This window comes from Echeneis naucrates, chromosome 13 (assembly GCF_900963305.1).
Source record: "Echeneis naucrates chromosome 13, fEcheNa1.1, whole genome shotgun sequence".
NCBI lineage: Eukaryota > Metazoa > Chordata > Actinopteri > Carangiformes > Echeneidae > Echeneis > Echeneis naucrates.
Genome location: NC_042523.1, coordinates 363,248 through 387,116, shown reverse-complemented (window position 1 = coordinate 387,116; position 23,869 = coordinate 363,248). Strand labels below are relative to the sequence as shown.

Genomic DNA, 23,869 nt, shown 5'->3' with positions numbered 1-23,869 from the left:
CAACTCCTACTAAATAAAGTGCCACGAAGCAAATTTGTTTTGACAAACATTTCTCATGTCATGAAGCCAAAGAATCTTGGAAGCCGTCGGTGAGATGGGAAGAAGGGACAATATTGGGGAAGTCTGAACAGATGGGTTGCAGAAGAAGGGGAAAAAGAGGATAGGACAAGGAAGGTCAAGACAGCAATGAGCTTAAGAGGAATGATGAGGCTTTTTTCCCCCCTCATGATAGGCATTAATCACAGGAAGGTTTTTGGGAACTCAGAACAGCAGTAATATTTTCTACACACATCAGTGATGTGTTCAACAGAGAAGCCACCCCTGACACACAGGTTACCAGCAGGTTTACCTAGGACTCTTCTAGATTTGTAAATGTTAGTATAAGCGGTTGAATATGAATAGATGAATGAATGAATGAAGCTTCAAATCCAAACTTAAACTTCAGTAGAAACATTTTCGGGAACATGAGGGTTGATATATAGAATGACTGTTCTGAATCTCAGTGTAGGTGAAGACGCAGTTGCATTCATACTGTCAGAGTCTGAACATCACAATTGGGCCTGCATAGTCATCTAAGTGAAGCGAGGCCATAATATGGGATCTCAGACTGGAGGAAGCTGCGTTCAATAAGATAAACAAAACCCGCTGTATGAAGAATTCAAAGCATATGACAGATATGAAATATGTACACCAGAGACATTCCTAGAAACTGTTCAGATTCCCATCAATTCAGCCTATAGAAAAGAGTCACGAAACACAATGACAGCCAGTTGAGCACACCCAGAGTTTAATATAATAATTTATTTTCTGTTCATCTCAAATTGTGTCATTGTTGAAACAGATGTGTGTAATTTAATTTGATACACACATCAGTGCAGAACTTCAATATGTGCAGGTTGAAGCAGTTTTCATGTCTACCTCTACATCCTCACAAAGTGAAGCTGATTACAGCTCTTCCCATTAGCTGGAATTGATCTCCACCAATCACAAGTAAACTGACACCAGCCGCCAGTCTGTACAGCTACTCACAACTCAACAGACCTTTCCAGTTCTCTACACTCCCCTCAACTCTACCCTCAAATTTGGTTTGCATAGTTTCCAAGTGACCGAGTGACAGTGACACTTTATTGCTAACACACAGTGTATAGTGTGTCAGAGTTATATAGATAGTTCCCCTCACAACTTGTACTCAGTCATCCCATCTTGAGTATCAGTTCTTAGAGGCTTTTAAGCTGCAAACATTTAACTCAGATCCATAAATGGAGATGAACACATTGATGACTCTTAGATTTATTTGTCAGTATCACATTTCTGTTACGATGGAAATTAAATAAGATTCTCCACAGATGAGGGTGCAGGTCACATTTAAAAAAGAGCAAAAGAGACATTAAATACAATACATTTTATGCATGAAAATTTCTAAAAGGCTGATGCAAAAGATGCCCTTAATAAACAGGTGGTCGGTGAAGGATTTCCTACTTGTTTTCCCCCCAAAAAGCTATGACATTGCCAAGGCCAGACTGTTGCTTATCCACAGATATCGGTTCTCTCAGAAGTACAAATCGGGGACTTGGTAAGCGTTTCAGATGCAGCTTGTAATCTACTCTGGGTATTTGAGTGCATCTTGAAAAGATGGGTAAATTTTCATGAAGATGGTTATCAACCTTATATGAAGACACATGAAATAGCTACGTGTAAACTGAGACTCATGGGACTCAACATTAGAGTGATATTAGCTGTTAAGGTGATGAACTTTTGTGAATTTGAGCGGAAAATGCAGACTGAGAATGAGGAAAGAAACCAGTTTCCCCCTCATTCAACTGTCTTAAACTATGACATTAATAAGGTTTGGAAAGGAGCTCCATGAAGGATATCACTTCATCCAAACTGATAAACCCTTGGGGTGCCAGTGAAGTAGCGAGTAGAGTGTGTGCCCCATAAACAAGAGGCTACCACCTCTGACAGAAAAACCGACTAACCTGCAACTCAACTTTCAGATATACTTTTGCTTCAAAGTGCCATTGGCCTTGACCTGACACTGGAGGAGTTTTCTATCCTATTAAGATTTAGCTGGATAGACATCACCCTTCACCCTTCTCTAAAGCCGCCGGTTCTGCAGTTCATCAATGTACAGCATCACAAACAGCACATACATCCGAATGCAGTTTAGCAGCATAATTTACCTAGCATCTGCCTCAGTCATCCCACTGGAATCAATGCACAGAGACCAGGCCATGTCTGTTAATGTCATTTTAATAGCAGTGTGTTTCATTATACGTTAGTCTACACTAATAGAAAGTGTGAAAGAAAAGATTTCTTTAAAGCTCTTCAGCTCTGTTTTTGGCAATTTCAAATGGCAAAGAATCTGCATTCCTGGAGCCCTTTTGTTATTTGGCATGTTTCAATTTTTATGGAGGATAACTAACCAAACAAAGACTCTCATCTCATATTCCCCATGGGACTGCACTGGAGTTCACAAACCTGCAATCCAGCAGATTTCCCTCCTAATATGACCCAGCGGATCACAGTGGAAAAATGTAGAGCAGACGTTGACAGAGACCAACTGTCTTCACTTCTGGTAATTGCATTACTGTCTCACTGTGGATGCACTGAGCACATTGATTTGAAAATAATACACGTTCTCACTGAAGAAATTTATGTGTTTCGTATAATTACAAATTCTGCTCAAAGCTGACTTTTCAATCAGAAACTCCAGGTTTCAGAGTTTCATTGGCCACATATTATGTGAGTGTTGGGAAGGTTGAACACTGAGAAAAGTTTATAGCATCCAAGTAAAACAGTAATGTTGTTGGGTGAAGAGAAACTTTCAAGGTGTCAAAGCTCGAAGGTTTGACATTTTGGACAGCTGTTGCCCATTGCTGGTTACAAACTGTTTAGAGGGGGTGGGTCTACATACTGTAATGAGTTGACATTGTAATTCCTATGGGTCTGACTTCATTCCGTCGACTAATGGTAAAAAATCATGATTACAATATCCCCAACTAATATTACATTGGAGCTACATTAAGCCACAATGAGGCTGACCAGCCAGGTTTTGGTCCAACATGCACTGAAAGCTTGATTTAAGTAAACCAATTATAGTTACACCCCCTTAAAGCCGTTTTAGATCTACGCTATGAGGCTTTTCTGCTTTTTCATTCTGTTTTTCCGTAAAAAAAAAAAATATGTCTTGAAGTGCCTCATATATTCAGGACCATCACCACCTGACCGAATTATAAATGTCAGTCAATAAAGACTTAAATAAAGGCTCACAGTAAGTTCATAGTAGTGCATAAAAATGGGTCATTGAAACACTGAATGTAACAACACAGAAAGTAACATGGATGTGTTTGGGTTACTCAAGAGTTGAGTTGAAGTTTCTTTCTTTATCTAGTCAGGAGTTCTGCTAATTCTTTTGAACAGTAAAATCATAAAAATCCAGCTCCAAAGCCTCTAATGCTCTAAATATCTTATTATCCATGTTTCTCTGTCTTTACTGCAATAAACTCAGACCAACTTCTCCTCACTCACTGAAAAATTCACAATGATCCCAGAAACTTTGATTATACCAGCAGCTGACAGCTTGGCCTCTGAACAAGTCACTGACTGACTGTGACATCACCCCCTGGAGCCGCTCGGAGCACACAATGTAGAGATGTGATTCTAGATGTCATTCGCAAGAATGGAGGGTGAGTAGCTTCATGCCTTTGTTTTTAGCAGTCCTCCTATCCTCTTTATTTTGTTAGTGAATTTCCAGAGCTTTTATCAATCATATCAATCAACATCACCTATAACAGAATTTGAATAACTGGTGATTTTAATCTGCACATTGATAACATCTCACATTGAGAGAATTGTTAAATCTTTTAAACTGCAAGGATTTTAACCAACATGCAACACAGCCGACTCACAACAGACACACCCTGGACCTGGTGATAACCTATGGCCTGCCCACTGGTGTGTCCTCTGTTGTTAACCTGGCTGTGTCTGACCACTACTGCGTGTATTTTAACATTACTAGTTTTAATCATCAGAAGGTGGAGAAAGAGTAAGTACAGTTCATTATGAAATATTACATGAACAACTCAAATCCTACAATAAAACCGTCAAACAGGCAAGTATATCCCATTTCTCAAAACTCATCACAGATAATAAAAACAACCCTAAATTTCTTCTCTCCACCTTCAATCTTTTAACTAATATCAAATTTTTAAAAATCCTCAGTGGCACCAACAACCGCTCTCTATGAGGACTTTGCAGACCACTTCAGAAGCAAAATCGATGACATTAGGTCCAGTCTTTTAACACATCAAAATTTAATTTTTAACACATCTGGACAGTCGCTTCTATCTGAGGAAACGCTGGAGCGTTTTTCCTTGGTTGATGCAAGCACACTTGGTCAGGTTTTCTCCCAAGGAAAGCCCACAACCTGCCTTTTAGATCCAGTTCCCACAACACTCTTAAAGATGTTTTATGGATTCTTTGAGGAACAGATTTTAAAAATAGTACATTGCTCTCTTCAGACAGGTGTCTTCCCCACCTCCTTTAAAACGGCGGTGGTGAAGCCCCTTCTAAAGAAGTGCAATTTAGACCTCAACATTTTTAATAACTACAGACCTGTATCCAATTTACTATTTCTGAGAGATTTGAGAAAAACTGGTTTTTAATCAATTAAATTATTTTTTTTAATACAAACAATATTTTAGAGAAATATCTATCTGGTTTTAGAATGAACTACAGTACAGAGAAAGCCCTTTTAAAGATTTTAAATGACTACTGGATTTAAGCACTGCTTTTGATACAGTAGCTCACCACATTTTATTGACTAGAGTGAGAAACCTGGTGGGCCTCTCTGGTACTGTTTTTAACTGGTTTTGCTCTTATCTCATAATGTTTCTTTGTAAGTAAGGATACATGTACCTCCAGAACACATGCAATTTGGTGTGGGGTGCCCTAAGGGTCAATTTTAGGTCTAATTCTTTTAAATTTTACACGCTTCCCTTGGGGGACGTCATCAGGAGACATGGCATCAGCTTCCACAGTTATGCTGATGATACACAGTTGTACATTGCCATGTCTCCTGATGACTCAGGACCAATTGATGCTGGTTTTAACTGTATTTTAGATATAAATACATGGATGGCAGAGAATTTCCTACAGCTCAACCAGGACAAAACGGAGCTTTTAGTCATACTCTGAGCTTTCTTTTGTTCCACACATTAAAAAATTTATATGAAGATAGGTTTTTATCCTAACCCCAATGTCCCGCTCTCTGGTCTCCCCAAAAAGAGTGTTAATAATCTACAAATATTACAAAACTCAGCTGCACGCATGCTGATGAGGACCAGAGCTCAAGAGCACATTACACCAGTTTAAAAATCACAGCATTAATAGTATTGGCCATTTTATCTATCTGACCTGCTTTTATCATAGCAACCCTCGCAGACCCTGAGGTCCTCTGGCACCAGCCTTTTAACCATACCATGAGTTAAAACAAAAAGCCACGGTGAGGCTGCATTCAGCCATTATGGCCCTTATCTGTGGAACAGCCTCCCAGAGGATCTCATGGCCGCACAGAAGGAAGCTCAAGACTCACCTTTTTAATTTGGCTTTTAACTGATTTCTTTTACCCTCTTATTTCTGTTATTTTACTATTCTGATGCCTTAATCATTTTTGTTTTATTTTATTTATTTACTTTTATTTTTATTTATTTTATTGTAAGTCTTATACATTTTATTACTTTTTAAACCCTCACACTTCTAGATATTTTATAATTATTGCCTATTTCATCTCAATCCTTTAGTTTTTAGCTCCTCATGGGGGCCCTCCACGCAGGGAGTTGTGTCTGGTCTGCCCATGTGGACGTCATCCTGAAGATCCCTCAGACCTGGGGGACTGGATCCTGGATCCTCAGTGCCATGCCATGTCACCAGTCTTTTTACTGTGTGTGTGAGTGTGGGGGGGGTCAGTGCTATATGTTGAGGTGGGAGGAATGGGCCTTCATTTTCTATTGTTGTATATTGTTTGTTTGTGTGTAATGTTTGTTATTTTGTTCTGTGAATCACTTTGGGTTGTATTTTCATATGCATGAAAAGTGCAATATAAATAAAGTTTAGGTTTAAGTTTAGCAGCAGCAGAGTTACAGTCCAAAGGTGAACTAATTACATTCACATGGGTTAATAAATATTATGTAGTTTAGAATCATTGCAACTCAGCAACAATATAAAGATGATGTCATATTTCATCTTCCATCAGTTTAAAAGGGTTGGCAAACTACCCAATGGATTAAATATAGGGCCAAGCCAGTAATTGTGACTGACTGATTAAATTTCTTTAGATGCCATTGTTTTGTTTAGTTTTTTTAATACAAGGGCATCAACAGTTTCCTTTTGAACAGCTTTGATGCTGACAACACAGAGAACAATGCAGCGTTTGAGACTGCACTATGTCCTCAATTTTGCACACTGACCCCACATCGTCTCTATAGCACCAGGTTTTGCCTTCCTATTGTTGGTTCATGAGAGGATGTTGCATATTTTTCCATCTGCTTTAGATCTACCCTTCTGAGTTTATTTGTTATGTGAATGCATGGCTTGGCTGCTTTGAACATGTAGTTTGATGTGACCTTAGCAGTAAAGGTTGCTGATTTGGCAGATTAATGTAACTGATTGGTAATATGACAGTCTTTCTGCAGTTCATAGACTTATTATTTTTGGGACTCTGATGCCCTGGACTCTTCTTGAACTCACAGTAACATGCTGCAGGAGAATAAGTCAGCATTTGGAGCAGTGGCTGAGAGGTTCCTGTTGAGAACTGGAGAGATGCAGAGATTTTTTGGGTTGGTCTTATGAAAGCATTTGACCTACTTATTTTTATTGGAGTTTAATGGAGCTGTAAGGAGGCGACAGGCTGAGAGCAGCAAGCAGAGTGAGGTGAAGGAAAGGTTGACTTCCACACTGACAATGGAAGCTAACACGTACATACACACACACACGTATGGATGCTGGTGAATAAAAGTTTTAACTGTGTATATATGCAATAATTTGTATGTATCAACATGCAGCCGGATAGAAGCCCACACATACCCAGATTGATGGGGTGTGTTACGAAGTATGAAATTTGAACACTTAAATATTTAGTCGCTCTCTGTCAGAGATCAGGACCTCAGACTCTTTACCCTTTCTGAACCTGGATCTATTGTACTTTTAGCACTGCAGCCCAGAAGGCCATTATGACCGTACTGTAACAGTATGCCATATTCAGCTATTTAAATAGCTCTATGCTAGCCCAGTATTCCACACCAAGTCCCACTAACCCACTGTCCACCATGTGTAGCTTCACTTTTGCATACATAAGAGTTTTGTATGTAGAATCAATGCGAAAATGGAGGTGAAAAGTTTGAGAGATGAAGAACACAAGACTGTTTTCACTCTTTTTAGGATAAGTACTAAACCACTTCTATTGCTTAAATTAATTAAACACAAAGTAACACACATTTAGAAAATCAGCCAAACATCTGTCTGTCTGTGTGTGGGTGGGTGTGTGCATGTGTGCATGTGTTCTGCTGGATTACATCTAGCTGTTGCTCCAGACTCTTCTCCTGTTCCATAAAGCAGTTTGTCTCCTCTTCATGTTTCTACTAAAACACATTTCTCTGCTCATAAACCATATTTCAGAGTCTGTCTGTTAGGAACAGACAACAGAAAGATACTGATGAGTGTTAACAGGTTTCAGTTCTCAACAAACACACTTTTTAAATATGAAAGTAAAATGACTGTGAAGCTCTGTCAGTGCTGCCTAGAGGGTGATGGTGCAGCTGGTTGTGGAGTCTGACCAAACGACACCCCACTGAGACGTCAACCATTGGTTTATGAGCTAGAATTTTGAAACCCCCAGTTTGTAATTTGGCTATTGCCATCTTGGTTTTTATGAAATATCCAACTATATTCAAGCAAGAAGGTGCAACTGAGGAGGAGTGAGAGATGGCTGTGACCTGCTCTGTGCTTTTCTTTGCCACGTCTTGCATCTGTCAGTCACTGCGAAATCATGCCCTGATGAAACCCTGCTTTTTGGTCTGTTTTCCTCTAAATGGATACATTATTTGAAAAAATTGACATCATGTTGCATTGACAAAGAAACTGAGACAATTAAGAAAATCTAGTCAAAAGCAGGGACATTTTCACTTCAAGACTTCATGCAAACAGACTTTTCTCACAGGAACTTTTGTCACAGGAGTCATGGCCATTAAAAAGAATGCAGGTTGAAGGATCTTCAGCATTGGCTTAAGATTTCAGACTTTGAACTGGAAGTCCTGGTTTTACTGTTTCATTGTGCAGTTCCAATAATTCCTGACTGTTTCCTCTGTTCCTCAGCGAAATTTGCTTGTAGTTAATGTGTCTTATTCTTATAGTCATTATTTCATATTTCCTGAATTCTGGTCAGTTTTTATGACTCTTATTTGACAAAGTTTCCCACAAACAGTTAATGTTTTATATCATTCTCAATAGACAGCAATATATAATGTATATAATATAATGTATTGCTCTTAGCACACAACCAAGCACAATTTTATGCGCCTACATGGTTCATGTTTTTGCTGGTGGTTTGTGTGTTGCCTGTCCTATTATGTGTTCTTGCTTCCTCTGCCCCTTCTCCCTGTGTTCTGTCCCAGTGGGTGTTTCTACCTCAGACCATGGCTGATGAGGCACACTTGCTGCACATCTACCTGCTGCCAGAGTATTCAGCCTGTTCGGTGAACTCTCGCGTCTACCCTAAAGTGTGATTTTCCAGTTACCTTGTGACATCTTTTCGTGTAATTGTACTTTTTCTTTTTTGCCCAAGTTATGCGGGGTGCCCTCATCAGTCTCACCTCTGCCTCGCCCTTGGTTCCTTGTGTGGTTTGGTTTTGTTTCGGGCTTATTTCTTCAGCCTCGCTTTTTTTTATTATCTTTTCTCAGTTGTACTTTGTTCGTTTGGCTTGCACATTGAGCTCGGCCTCTGTTCCCTCTTTTTGTTGCACTTTGTGTTTATTCACCATTTTCTTACAGACTACCTTGGTTGTTACTTTCACTGTCTTTACGTGGGGGTCTTGTTTTTTGGAACCATGACACAAACAACAACAACAACAAAAACTACCTGTTTTTATGTTACAGTTTCTTGCAATATTTGATTTAGTCTCATCTGCTCTTTGCAACCTTTTCCCCTTTTCTAAATAAATGTCCATTATAGTGACAGTGAATAGAAAATCTGGGTGGGAACCCTAAGTCTGGTCTCATTTGCATGATTGTATGTGTATGTGTGTTTGAACTTACTTGGGGTAGTTCATGCAGTAGAGTGTGTAGATGTCAAAGGCTTCACTCTAAGGAAAAGGCAGAAGATATTTAATGCCGAAGGAGGAGGGGTACAGTTGTTTTCTTTCATCCCTCCATCAATATAAAACAGGAAATATCATTATTTCAAGAGGCTTCTTACAGATAAATATATTTCTCAGGAAGACACTGTAATGTTAGTATAGGCATTGATGTGCTGATGACATTGGTTACATTTTCTAAAATAATAAAATTTGTGAAAACCAGCCATCAGCTCTATCTATCATATCATATCAATACTATCAACCCAAACACACAACACTTGCACACACAAAACTGCATTTTACTCACCCTCTCAACAAAGCACTCAGCAATGGCAGCAGCATGAGGACTTCTCTCCAAATCCTCTAGGAGATCACTGAGGAGACACAGAGATGTTACAGATCAGAGCACTGTGAGCTGCAGCAGGTCCCTGGCCAGAAATATGAAGACATACCAATTTTAAAGTTAGTCAGTGTTTCCACAGGTTGAACCTTAGCTAATCAGGTCAGTATTCCAGATCATCAAAAAGGTGTTGGCAAATCTGTGAGATTCTTCATTTGTATCATGCATTTGTGTTGTTGTGCTTTTGTATTCTCTGAAACCTCAACAGGTCAGCTCTATCACGTCACATAGGGATCTTGACTACAGGCTGGCTTGCTGAATGGATGTATAGATGTATAGATGTATAGATAGACAGACAGATGGATAGATAAATAAATAAATAGGATCTGTAGTATAAATCTTGCACACCACACAGTCTGACACCCTTTACATGTACTATTTTACTTGATCTGTTCTCCCAATTTTAATGCCATGAATTTCACACATAGGGACATCAATATCTTCTTCGTGAAGACATTGTTACTGGTGTCCTAATTGGGAAATGTTTTGTTTTTTTTTTAGTTTTTTAACTGCACATATCATCCATGTAATAGACTGATGACACGTCCAGGGTGTACCCTGCCCTTGCCTAATCTCAGCTGGGATTGGCTCCAGCCGGGACAATGAATGGTTGAATGAACAATAAGAACACTAACAGAAACATATATTCAGCAATTGGACATTGTGTTTATCCACAGAGCCCTAAAACACCAAAGCTACCTTGCCAGAAATAATGAATTGAACCACCGACTCTTCATTCTAGCACTCAATAATTGGCTCATATAAAGTTTCATCATGGTTTCCATGCAGAGTACGAGGTGTCACTGATGAGCAGTGTCTGAGGAGAGTAAGGTGACAAACGTTGCCGACAGAAAACAGGTGCAGCCGTCATCCCAGCTCAAATCTCTAAGGATTTGCAGTTTGGGCATTTTACATGTTTATACCTCTGTTTCCACTAAAACACTGCTGAATTTTTTTTCATCTGCAACCACTTATCTGCTTCTGGGTCACAGGGGTGCTGAAGCCAATCCCAGCTCACACTGGGTGAGGACAGGGTACACCCCGGACAGGTCACCAGTCAATCACAGGGCCAACACACAGAGACACTCAGACCTACAGACAATTTAGAGTCACCAGTTAACCCAAACGTGAAGGAAACACACACAGGGAGAGTAGGCATGGGGAGAACATGTAAACTCCGCACAGAAAGTCTCCAGGCCGAACCTGCAACTTTCTTATTCTGGGGTGACAGCTCTAACCACTACGCTGATTTTTTTTTTTTTTTTCTTTTAAATAGGAGTTTCTTATGCAAACTTGACTCACATGAATCGTGTGACGTTAATACAGTGGGTGAGAAAAACTCAGACATATTATAGATACAGAATCATTGGATTGAATCAGCATAAAGCGAAGTCGCTGCCTGTATGTGATGCTACTTAGTTTATTTCCCCTCTTACTTATATTATATTGTGAAAATCACATATTGCCTCATATTTGCTTTTCCACCATTCAGCCAGGTTTCCTCACAATGATTCATTTAATTTTCATTGTCTTGAATTTTTGTGCAGACAACAGAAAATATGTGAAAAAATAATAATGAAATGTCTTTTCAGCAGAAATAAATAACTTCAGAGTCTGATACAAAGAACAGCTTGGGTTTCTATAGATTCCTCCTTTAATTTGCAATGACACAGCAATGCAGGGACTGATATCCCACAATGACGGGTTCTTCCACCAGTAGGGGGTGAAAGATCTGGTGGACTGACGTGGGGAGAAAAACCTCTCATTAGTGTCAGAAAGACAGAAGAGGTGGTGAACTTGAACGCACTCTGATAGATCATTTCTAGACTTACTGTATTGCATGGTGCTTGACCTGAGTGCAAACTTTGTTTTGTGTTCAAGCATGCAAGTGAAAAGAAACCAGTCTTGAATATTGAACCTTATGATGACTGTTTAAGTGAGTGATTTTGAAATGACTCAGCTGTTTAAGCTTAAATTGCTGAAGTTGGGGGCATGAAAGATGTTTCAGTTGTCTAGCGCCTAGCTGTCATATTAGTGTCATGGGTTTGTTTAATTTGTTGATAAGATTAGATAAGATAAGACTTAGATCTTCATGAGAGCTTGAGTAGTAAAATTAACTGCAATGCATGCAACTGAGAACTTCTGGAAAAGCCTCCGAGAAGTTCGCATTTGGCTTGCACTTCCTGGAACTTGATTCTTGTTGCTGTGCAGAAACACAAGTCAAAATTCTGATGACTATCTGAAAAATGCAGCTCACTGAACAATATGTCAGGAAATACTGGAGTTGCTGGACTCTCAATTATTGCAGTTGAGGGATCTTACACTTAAATGCATTTTACATTACATCAGATGACTGTAAAAATAAGGAGAGAAAGAACAGAAAACTTTTACATTTTGTGTTCATGTGTGAGAGTTGAGACAAAAAAGGACATGAGGAGTAAACAACAAAGGAGAAAAGGAAACAAGACAGAAAACTGAAACTGAAATATCAAATATTCAAATATGAATGAACATGACCAAACAACTAGTTAAATAAGGTTCCTACAGGTTCCTAACTAACAACAACTTGAATGAAAAGAGTCTGGCACTGACAAAATGGCACCAAGCAGGCCCACAGAGCTGGACCACAGAAGGAAACACCAAGGAACTAAACCAGACAGGACTTAATAGGGTTTAACAATCAAGTCAGAAATGAGGAGCAAAGGGCTGCAAACTGAACTGCTGAGCTGCGAGGGTACCAATGAGAGCCTGAACCCAACATGAACCAGTTGTAGTTACACAGTAGCCTTGAGAAGGTAACAGAAACCATGCCAGAAATCCTCTATATCTAAAATTCAGAATCACAACTAACAGGCTCACATGAACACTTTTCCCCATTCACCCTTCAAATGTGACATTACCGAAAATCACAATACATAATTCTCTGCCAGTTTGGCATACTGGTCAAAACAAAAATAAAATATAGTTTGTTGATGTATTGAGGTAGTGGGTTAGTGGGTTCATGGAAGTGGTCCTATCACTGACAGCTTCTCTTGGAATCCTTCAGTGTCAAGTGGTCAGGAGGTTTTTACCTGAAGGTGATTCATCAACAGAGATCATATTCTCACCACATCAAACAAACAGGAGCACTGTCAACCCTCTTGGAATTTAGGAGGAGTTTTAACAGCAGTAGTTAGCAGCACTTTTGTGTTTTAAAGCCCATATTCAGTATACAAATTCTACTTCCTGGTATTATCCAGTTTACTGGTTGGTCACAGCTGGACCACAAGACAATGGACAGGAGCTTAAATTTACTAAAGTGATTTTCTCAGCTTTATGTCCTCATCAAACACACACACATACACACACAGTACCAGCTTGCACCGCAGAACATTATTATTTAATGAGCTAAAATCCAGTCTCTCATTATCACCAATGTAAATTCAGCTATAGAAGATGTTTATTTGAAGCTCCTGTGGCTAAATTTAAAGAGAACATTTGGTCATCATTCCCAACAATGCCATATCTAAATTGAAATGAGGATTTCTCCCATACGCAGGTTGATGACCTTGTGATTAGCACTATGGCCACACTGTGTTCAAATCTTGACGATGCCGCCCTTCTCAAAAAGAAAGTAATCAAACTGAGGAGGCTGGCTCCCTGGTATAATTCCCACATCCGTGCCTTAACCATCTGGTCGTGTTCACCTCCCGCCCCTTACTTTAGTGTTCCCGGTCAAAATTGACCGGTCTGTTTTAACTGCTCTTAAATTAGCACAGAAACCATTTTTCACTACCAAATTTTTATTCAACATTCTTTAGCTATGAACAATGTCTCAAAGTAGTGTTTAACATGAATTTATAGAATTAGACATGAAATAACTGCAGTGAAAATACAAATAGGCACTGAAAATGTATTACAATATGAACATGTAATGTAAAAACTAAATGGAAAACCAAAGACCAAACTCAGGTCAGAGTGGGCCTTGCAAACATAGGCATCACATTTGCAGCATCTCAGGCTTGTTTTGTTGTCTCTGGGGGCACAGAGCTCACAGCACTTCCTTTTCTGCCTTTTTCCTTTTCCTTGTTGGGGGAGAGCAGCCAGGGCAGTGGCTGGGGCTGGGGCTTGCACACTCCTAACCAGACTGGCAGAGGCCGGTGTGCAGGGAATGTGCTGGCACCTTTGAATAAGAGGAGTCACCAATGCTGCCCAGATCTTTATTCCTTATTTCCCTGGTTTGCTTGAAATGTACACCTTGAAGGAACAGCGACCTCTGAAAGGAACCAGGCGCTCATCAACTGTCACGTCAGGGCCTGGGTTGTACATAAGTGGTAGGCGCTCCACCCACCTGTTCCAAATGTTCCTGATGGCAGCCAGTTTGTCATTTCACCAGCGGACGGGTCGTGTATGTCTGTTATCAAATAGAATAATTCTTGAAAGGACATGAAGCTGTTGTAAGGACATAGTTGCCCAGAGTATAGGCCTCCCAGACTCTGCATCCCACAGACTTTTTGTAGCCTCATTGTTTGAGTGATATACTCCAGCTAAAATCAACAGACCTATGTAGGCTTGGAGGTCTACCAGGTCAATTTCTCTCCAGGTGTCCCCAAACACACGCTTTCCCTACAGGTTTGTCATCTCGAGTATAATTCCCTCAATGGACTCTGGTAAAAAGAGCTGGAAGCTGGATTTGATGTCATTCACATGAGATGTTGCATACCGTGTTGGCCCTGGCGTCATCTTTATGATGTTTTCCACTCTTGCTCTACTTCCTCTGTCCTGGGGGGATGAAGACCAGGGCAAGTGTCCACTCTTGGACTGGAATGTCTCCTCAGGTGCCTCTCCCTCTCCATCTGTCTGAAATGTGTGTGTGAGTGAGTGAGTTGGGGTGGTGTGCATGGGGATGTTTTCTGTCTGATGGATGAATATAGTCTGGATACCCATTAATTTCCTATGGCGGTTATGTTCCTATGTGGGAACACCACAGGTGTAACAAGGTTGATTAAAATACTCAAAATTCAATGAAAGAGGTGATCATCACTTTTATATATTCAAGTGCATAGTGTGGAGGATATCATAAGGCCTTGAGGCAATCAGATGTAAAATGCAATATTTATGTGTTTTAAGTTGTAAATCGGTCAGATTTGACCCAAACACAACAGGAGGGTTAAAGCAGATATCAAGGAAATAAGAAAGAAATTGGCGTTCCAGTAACTTGGAAGAGTCTCACAGAGCCTGGAACGATAGCTTAAAGACATACAAAAAAGCTCTCTGCAGTGCTAGAAGTTCATATTACTTACATATTACCCAGGTTTCTCTTCAGCACTGTAGCGAGGCTGACAGAGAGCCATAGCTCAGTTGAACCAGTGATCCCCTTAGCTCTAAACAGTGATGATTTTATTAACTTTTTTACAGATAAAATTCTCACAATCAGAGAAAGACTTCATCAGCTCTTACCTACATTAAACAATAATATTCTACTGAGTACAGCAACCTCTGAATCAACTGCAATGCCTCTTTTACATCTGGAATCATTCTCACCTCTGAATCTCTCAGAGCTAGCTAGAGTTTCAGTCAGGATTTAGAGCCCATCATAGCAGAGAAACAACACTGGTTAAAGTCTCCAATGACATTCTAATGGCTTCAGACAATGGATCAGCCTCCATACTTCTCCTTCTAGATCTCAGTGCTGCATTTGACACCATAGATCATAAAATTTTACTACAGAGACTGGAACATGAAATTGGGATTAAAGGAACTGCACTAAGGTGGTTCAAATCCTATTTATCAGTTAGACATCAGTTTGTTCATGTTAACAACAGCTCCTCCTCATGCACTGTAGTCAGTTATGGAGTCCCACAGGGTTTGGTACTTGGACCAATCCTCTTTGTCCCTCACATAAAACAAGTTAGTCGGGCAGCTTTCTTCAACCTGAGAAACATTAGGAAAATCAGAAACATCCTTTCTCAGGATGATGCAGAAAAACTAGTCCATGCATTTGTATCTTCTAGGCTGGACTACTGTAACTCATTACTATCTGGACTATCTGGACTTCAGAATGCTGCTGCATGAATATTAACAGGAACTAGGAAAAGAGATCACATCTCTCCTGTGTTAGCTGCTCTTTATTGGCTGCCAGTAAAATATGGAGTAGAATTTAAAATCCTTCTTTTAACATATAAAGCTCTTAATGGCCAAGTTCCATCATATCTCAGAGAGATAGTTCCTTACTGTCCTAGCAGGCCACTCTGCTCTCTAGATGGATGTTTACTTGTGGTTCCTAGAGTCTCCAAGAGTAAATCTGGAGGCAGATCGTTCAGTTATCAGGCTCCTCTTCTATGGAACCAACTTCCAGTATCGGTCCGGGGGGCGGACTCTTTAGTAACTTTCAAGACCAGGCTTAAAACCTTTCTGTATGACAGAGCTTACAGTTAAAATGTTAAAGTCCTCTACTCTTTAGCTATGCTGCTGTAGGCCTAGGCTGCTGGGGGAAGGACTGAGCTTCCCTCTCTCTCTCTCTCTCTCTCTCTCTTTGTCTGTCTCTCCCTGTCACCCTGTCTCCCCCTCTCCCTCTTTCTCTCTCCCTCCGTCTCGCTCGCTCTCCCTCCTCCCGCCTTGCATGCGTTGATAAGAACCATCCTTCTTAAAAAAACACAGTTTCACCCAGTTCTAAGCATTTATACTGCATTTACTGACCATGTTCTGCCAAAGTCTCTGTCTCTCCCAGTTCCTCTCCTCTCTCTCCCTGTCCTCATCCTGCAGGTGGTGACTCATCTCCATCCCATGTTCCTGCAACACCTGCTGGTCCAATATTTCATGAATTCTGTATTATAGCTCAACTCCATGAACTTCATGCAGCAACATGTTCCTGCCTACACCACCCCCCCTCAATGCCTGTCTCACTCTCTCTCGCTCTCTCTCTCTCCCACTGTCAACCCAACCGGTCGAGACAGATGGCCGCCCCCCCCTGAGCCTGGTTCTGCTCGAGGTTTCTGCTCTTTTCCTTGCCACTGTCACCAAGTGCTTGCTCATCGGGGGATCTGTTGGGTCTCTTTAAATAATTTTATAAAGAGTTTGGTCTAGACCTGCTCTATATGTAAAGTGCCTTGATGTAACTTTGTTATGATTTGGCGCTATACAAATAAATACAAATGATTTGAAAACGATTCAATATGACAGAGAGAAAATGTAGAAAAATAAAGAGACAGTGAGGATGAGTTCTTGATCAGAGAAGACATAAATGAAAAGACAAATACAGCTTTTAATGAGACGCAGGACTGAAAAGATGTTTCCAATCGGAATAAAGTCAAAAATGTTGAGAACAATAAGAAACTACAAAAAACGTAGAAGAAAATACTGAGTTTAACAGTAATAAAGATTTATTATTATTATGATGTCAGCCTGGTATCAACTTGTTTTAGCTGGTGTCAATTTAGTATCACTTGGTTTCATCTTGGAACAGCATATTGGCATAATGGTTAGCACTGTTGCCCAACAATAAAAGTTTGCATGTTCTCCCTGTGTCTGCCTAGGTTTCCTCCGGGTAGTCCAGTTTCCTCCCACTTCCTAAGACATCATGTTTAGGTTAGTTGGTGACTCTAAATTGTCTGTAGGTCTGAGTGTGTGTGTGAGTGGTTGTTGGCTCTGCAAAGGACTGGTGACCTGTCCAGGGTGTACGTCATCCAGTGTGAGCTGGGACTGGCTCCAGCAGCCCCCGCGACCCAGAAACAGATAAGCGATAGAAAATTGATGGATGAATGAATGGTTTCATCTTCAATCAGTCTAGTCTCACTTGGTTTCAGTCCACTCTCAATTGGTTTCAGCCTAGGCTAAACTGATTCATTTAACTCTTTATTGGTTTCAGTCTATCTTCAGTTGATTCAATTCAGTCTCTACCAATTCATTCCTGTCTCAGCTAGTTTCAGTTTAGCATCAGTTGGGTCCATCTCGTGACAACTGCATTTGAAACAGTGATTGAATTATAGACCATTCAGAAAATATGTTCACGAAAGGGCGGTTCAAGCTTCTGCTAAAATCCTGTATATGTAACTGGACAACAGCAACTGGTAAAAGACAATTTTAGTTGTTTTTTTGTTGTTGTTGTTGTTGTTGTTGATTTTTCTTCTACAGTGATAATTTAAAGAGAAAGAAGAAACAATAATTTTCTACTCGTGTCTCACAGAGTGGCCGCTGTATTTGGGTAAACTGCTGCTGTGATTATCTCTGTTGTCTCTATCTAAATAGTTTTGAATCTTCCTCATCATTTATTCTTTCTCTTCTCTTTTGAAATGTGTTTTTTTGTAGCCTCTGGTTGGCTGCTGCTTGTTTCAATCAAGCGTTTAACTGTAACTGTAATTGTAAAAACCTTCTCAGTGTAGTTTTACATCTGCTCTCTCAGGCTTCTACCTGGAGCTGTTGAAATAAGTGAGTCAGCCAATCAAAGGAGAGTATCTCCGCTTCTGCTTCTTGCAGAGTTTCAGACACAAAAACAACTTTATAGGTTGATGTGATCATAAACTCTCAGTGAGTCTGGGTTGCGCTCTGCCTGTGCTTCATCACAGCGATGACACCCAACTATACAACTTGGTACTCTCTTTCTCTTAACTAAAGTTAAGAGGGTCCAGTCAAAATTTTTAATGATTTTAAATGTACTTTTTTCAGTTCATCTTCTCAACAATATATATATGATAATGTTGTACACATGAACTGAAATACTTTTTTTCCCAGGGGTTTTAGCTGCTGAATAAACAAACCTACTCCTAAACCCACATGACCCATTGACACCTGAACCCTGAGTAACTCGGCTGGACCCTCCTCTGTGGGCTGGAGCCAAACCAAACACCCGGGGCCAGGGTCTGTTTTTCATCTTTGCACAGAGCAAGTCAATTCTTTAACAGAGTGATAAACAGCAGCTGACTTTGTGGCATTCCAGGTATGCTGCTTAACTAAACTGATGATAGACTGTGGAGGTGAGTGAGGAGAAGGAGGATAAGGATGATGATGAGGAAAGTTATATAAGCGAACAGAAAACACTTGCTTAATTACCTTAATCATATGAGGGTTGGTGATGTTGGCACTGACAGATTACTTCTTTCCTCAGGTCAATGTCAAGCTGATTGTTAAAGTATGATGAACATGTATGTTCCATATAGTCTGTATCCTTGTGTGTTTTTTAGAGGGGTACCAGATAAAAAAGGCAGAGCCCTTTCTCTCCTCTCTCTAAAGGTCTCATGTTTCACATCTGAGGTATTTCTGACACACATCAAAATACAAAATATGTCACTGATTATCACTCACAACTTAGAAAGCGTTTTGAGCAAAGTTGGTTACAGATTATGTGTATAAGACTAGATAGAGACTCCATAGCTAATAAATGAAGCCAGTGCTGGAGAACTTTAAACCTGCATTCTATCTCATGACCGTCATGTTGCTATTCCAATGGTTGTAAAAATATATATATAAAAATAAAAAAAAGGAAGAGAAAAAATGTCAGATTCTATGGAATTCTATGTGAAAATTATTTAAAAAGACCATAAAGCAGGGGATGACTTGTTGACTGTATGATTGAACAAATGCTTCTAATTGTTCCTTCTAAAGAGATAAACAAGATGCCCAACCTCCAATTTACAGAGTCAAGGCTTCAGGAACAGCATTTCACAAACCATATCACACAGTTGACACTGCTTAGCTTGTGGTCCAGATTAGGAACTTTTGGAAGCAGTAGGAAAAATAGTAGAGGAACAGGCCTTTGCAGTGCAAAGAGATACGTCTGTACTACTTTAGCAGCCGCACCAACAACAACATCTACAGCGAAGAAGCGGACAGGGAGCAAAAGAAAAGATCCCCAGATTGAATCAGACCTTAGATGGTATGTGACATGATCTGTGCTACTTATTCACTCATGGAGTACTCGTTTCGGATCTTTTACTGCATATGATGCACAACCTGAACTAAATTAATGCTTCACAAATATGAGACTAAGACAAGTCTAAGTAACAGCTATTAATCAGCAGCATTGTCACTGCTGTCTAGATTCTGATCCAGCACTGAATCAGATGCACCGCAGGACGGTGAGTCTGAATTATCTTCACCTTTTTACTCCCTCTTTGACAGCCAGGTAATGGAAGCTCTAATCCTTCATCTGGTATGTTGGTGTTATAGTTTCCCCTATTGGCAAAGGTGAAGAGTCAGAAATAAATTAGGAATAGTGAAAAATTCTAACTCATGTAAAACCTTTGAATGTAGGATTTTTCGACTCTGACATGTGTCAGAAAACAAATTATCACTTTGAATTTTTCTTCTCATCTCATCTCACCTTGTTTGCTTTTGTTTAACCAGTTCCTGGGACAGCAGCCTCAAGAGGGAAGCCAAGACATTCCTCTTCCCACCACCTCCACCAGCTCCTCTAGAAGGATCCCAAGGTGTTCCCACTCTAGCCAAATGATGTAATCCCTACAGCAGGTCTGAGGTCTGACCTGGGGTCTCTCCCCAGATGGGCATGCCTGGAACACCTCCCTGTTGAAGAGTTTCTGAGGCCCCCTAACCAGATATCCGAACCACCTCAACTGGCCTCTCTTGATCTGAAGGAGTAGCAGCTTTACCTTGAGCCACTCCCAGATGGCTGATCTCAAGCTAACGCTTAGCTTGGCCACCTAAAATTGAAAGTTCATTTCGGCCACTTGTATTTGCAACTTGGCTCTTTCAGTCACTACCTATAGAGTGACGAAGGGGGTTGGTTGGAACATTGATGGACCTGTAAATTACCATCTGATCAATCTGTCCATCTCCAGCTCCATTTGTCCCTCACTTGTGAGCAAGACCCCAACATACTTGAACTCCTCTTGGCAGAGTAACTCCTCCCCAACTCAGACCTAGGAGTGCTGCAAGCTCAGCCACTCCCAGTTGGAGGCTAACAAAGCCAACAGGATCATATGGTAATCTTACTTGACTGCATCTAGAACTTGTGTCCATGAAAATTATGAACAGAACCTGCCTGTAAAAATGCGCCATCCACCCTGCACTCCTAAATAACTCACAGGACTCCCCGGGGGACATGGTCACAAGTCTCTTCCAGATCCAAAAAAAACTAACTGAAGCCTGAGTTTGCCAGAATTTCTTCCAGTCCCGTTTGGTATTGGCACTAAAACACTTCTAAAACACTAACATGATGCTAAGCAAAGTGACAACTCTCACCTTTCTTGTCCATGTACATGCTGTAACAACTTTAAGGCTTAATAAAATGAAATCAAGTGGGCTCAATAAAAATTCACCCTTGTACAGTTGTCATGAAGGTGAGGATTAGCTGTCAAGAGCCAAACAGTTTTTTGTACCATAAATAATCATATCTATGCCATATTTTACCATATTTCATCTCCACTGTTGGACATTTTAATACTGAAAACTATGAAAACTGACTCACTGTTGGAACCAGACTTATTAGAAATTTTTACATTTTTACTTGTTTGCGTCTCAGATACAATGAAACGTCGTCACCTTATTTCTGTCACTTGTAATGGCCTCCAGCAATCAGGATCCTTACACAGGGATTTGACCTCAACTGGGTGTTGCAGTTTTTTGATTAGTTAATATTATTATATGTATTCAATGCAGTAGCTTTTCCCCTTTCGTAAGACGACAAAAGTGGCCATACTTAGATTTATGATCATACAAAGTGTTCTTTTCTGCTACAGATCGGATTTTATATATATCATTTCTGAACATTAACCTTTGCACTAAAATATGTTTTTGGTCCTGTTTTGTAGACATTAGGATTGGCAGCTTGAATAAGTAAACACAAATTATCCCGTTTTGCTACATTTTATAGTCGGCCCCTATCCAGCTTAACAGGTTAAAAATCCCTGCTCCTAAAATATGTACAAACTCATCTTAAGCACAAATAGCGTCATTGTAGCACACACATAAAGTATCTTAACCACACAACAAACACTAGTGTGTTTAACTTCTTGCTTTTTGTAATATTTATTTTAACTTTTATTTTAACTGGAGTGAATTCAGTGAACCAAATGATCTAATTCTGTCTGCTGACTTGAGTGAACCAGTTCACCTAACTCATCTGATTCAAGAGTCTTGTGGGTGAGTCCGCTGACCTTGTGTATTCAGATTCAGGAACCTCCCCGCTCTAATAATGACATGTATGGTGTGGCATTAATCTTGCTGACTTTATGAAATCATTTGACTATGTCTGTGGATTTACTCTACATTTATGGCCTGTATTTTTATTTTTTATTTTTTTGTCAAGTGACCAACCCAACATAGGACACCCTGTGTTGCCAACAGTGTGGACGACTCTTACTTCAATTTCACATAAAATGGGGCATTGTTATGCTTTTTACCTGTGTGTAATATTCCTGTCTCAGCATAATAAGCCACAGCTAATAACCTGCGAGAAGCACACACGGTTTATCCAGTTTCTGGGTAACATTTGCAGATCAAGAGTAACTTGACGTGTGTGAGACTTTTTTAGGCTCTTACTACTTTACCCTTACTACAATGTTTTTTTTTGTTTTTTTTTTGACGGTTTAAGAAAAAAATGTTTTCTAGATTAGACAATAAAGAAAAACAAAATAAACAAGAATTCACTAATAAATACAAGTGGGAGATCACAGCTAACAGTTTATCAGTTAATCAACTGTTGAGCCCTGGCCCAGTGCACCACAGGGAAAACAGCACTGATGATGATGTCGTCAAAGTTGAGAGCTTGGAGCTGTGTGGCTGCCAAAGCTGACGGAAACATCTTCAACTCATGACTGCTACAGATAGACTGGCCGCTGGTCCTTTTGGACAAATGAACTGTGAGGAAATCCACAACTTTTCGGTGCTATCCTCTTACCTGTTTTCCATGGTGCACATGAGAATGTTCTGTGCATTTGTTCTGGAATTGAACTCACTAACCAATCACAACTAAGCACCAGCCCTCACTGACCTGAACATGGTGTCATGTCTGAACTATGCTGGATGATGTAGCCATACTGGACTTGTTATGTCTGCCCATCTGGTGCTGTGTATGTGTGTGTGTGTGTGTGTGTGTGCCTGTTAGAGACAGTGAGAGAGACAGAGAGAGGAGAGAAGGAGTGAGAACAGGGGACCGGGGGTTTTCTTATTTTCTCTCCTTTCTAGGACAAAGAAAGAGAAAAATCAGGTCAGGAATTTTTTGACAAACTCTGTACGACCCTGAGAGAGAGAGTGAGAAATGGAGAGACAGACACAGCGCGAGAAAAAGAGCAAGGGAAGTAAATGATGGGATTTCTCAGAACTTTCCTTACCTCATTATTAACTAATTTACTTCATTTAATAAAAGCTAATTAACTGCAGAGAGAAACATGGAGATGCAGCCCCCACCCCATCTCCTGCCCTGCCTCCCTCTCTGCTTCCCTCCCTCCCTCTTATATATTTCCCATGAGAACCAGGGGCAGGAAGCCTGGATGGAATGAAAACTGTGTGTTTGTACTCACACAAATTTTCTCTTGTGTTAGTGAGTGTTTAAGTATGTGTGTATGTGTGTCGGTCCATGGCAATGTTCCTCTGTGTGTGCGAGAGTATGTGTTTGTGTCTGTGTGTGTTGGGTCTGACACAAAGAAAGGGAAGTGTGAAAACAGGACTCTCAGCAGGGCTGTGGACTGTTATGTGTGTATGTGTATGTGCCTGTGACATATTTTAACAGCTTCCTTCCCAGGCTTTAGCCGCCCCTCTCCCCCTCCACTGCCCTAAATCCACACCCAAGCCCCTCTGCCCGCAAATGTACTCATACATACACACAAATAATTTCTTCTGTGTATTTCTGTGGTATAAGTTTGTGTGTGATGCCCCTCTGATTGATGACAGTGAGAAATATTTGACTGATTGTTTGGGTGTGCTCAACTCTCTTTCTACTTTTATAACTTCTACAAATTATGTTTCCTTTTAAACTTCTACAAACATTAGAACATGTTTGGTGAGTTGTGGGTTGGAACTAATAGATTCATTTCAAACCATGGAAAAATATGTATCGATCACAGTTCACAATGCAAATGAACAGATGCTGTACAGAAATGCACCACTGGTCTTTTGGACAGTTGCCAGTTACTTGTTGATGCTTTGGTTTATTGTTGAAAAGGCCCCAAAAACAGAGAGAGCA

General features: G+C 40.2%; 1 protein-coding gene across 6 annotated transcripts in view; it reads right to left on the bottom strand.

Annotated features, from left to right (window-relative positions):
• plekhg2 (pleckstrin homology domain containing, family G (with RhoGef domain) member 2) overlaps positions 1-23,869 on the bottom strand; it is a 104,755-nt gene that overhangs the window by 24,015 nt on the left and 56,871 nt on the right. For all 6 annotated transcript variants that reach the window (XM_029518492.1, XM_029518494.1, XM_029518493.1 and 3 more), the window contains 2 exons: positions 9,661-9,727; positions 9,313-9,359 (listed from right to left, as the gene is read on the bottom strand). In XM_029518492.1, coding sequence (XP_029374352.1) covers positions 9,313-9,359; positions 9,661-9,727 — 114 coding nt within the window. The remainder of the gene's footprint in view (positions 1-9,312; positions 9,360-9,660; positions 9,728-23,869) is intronic.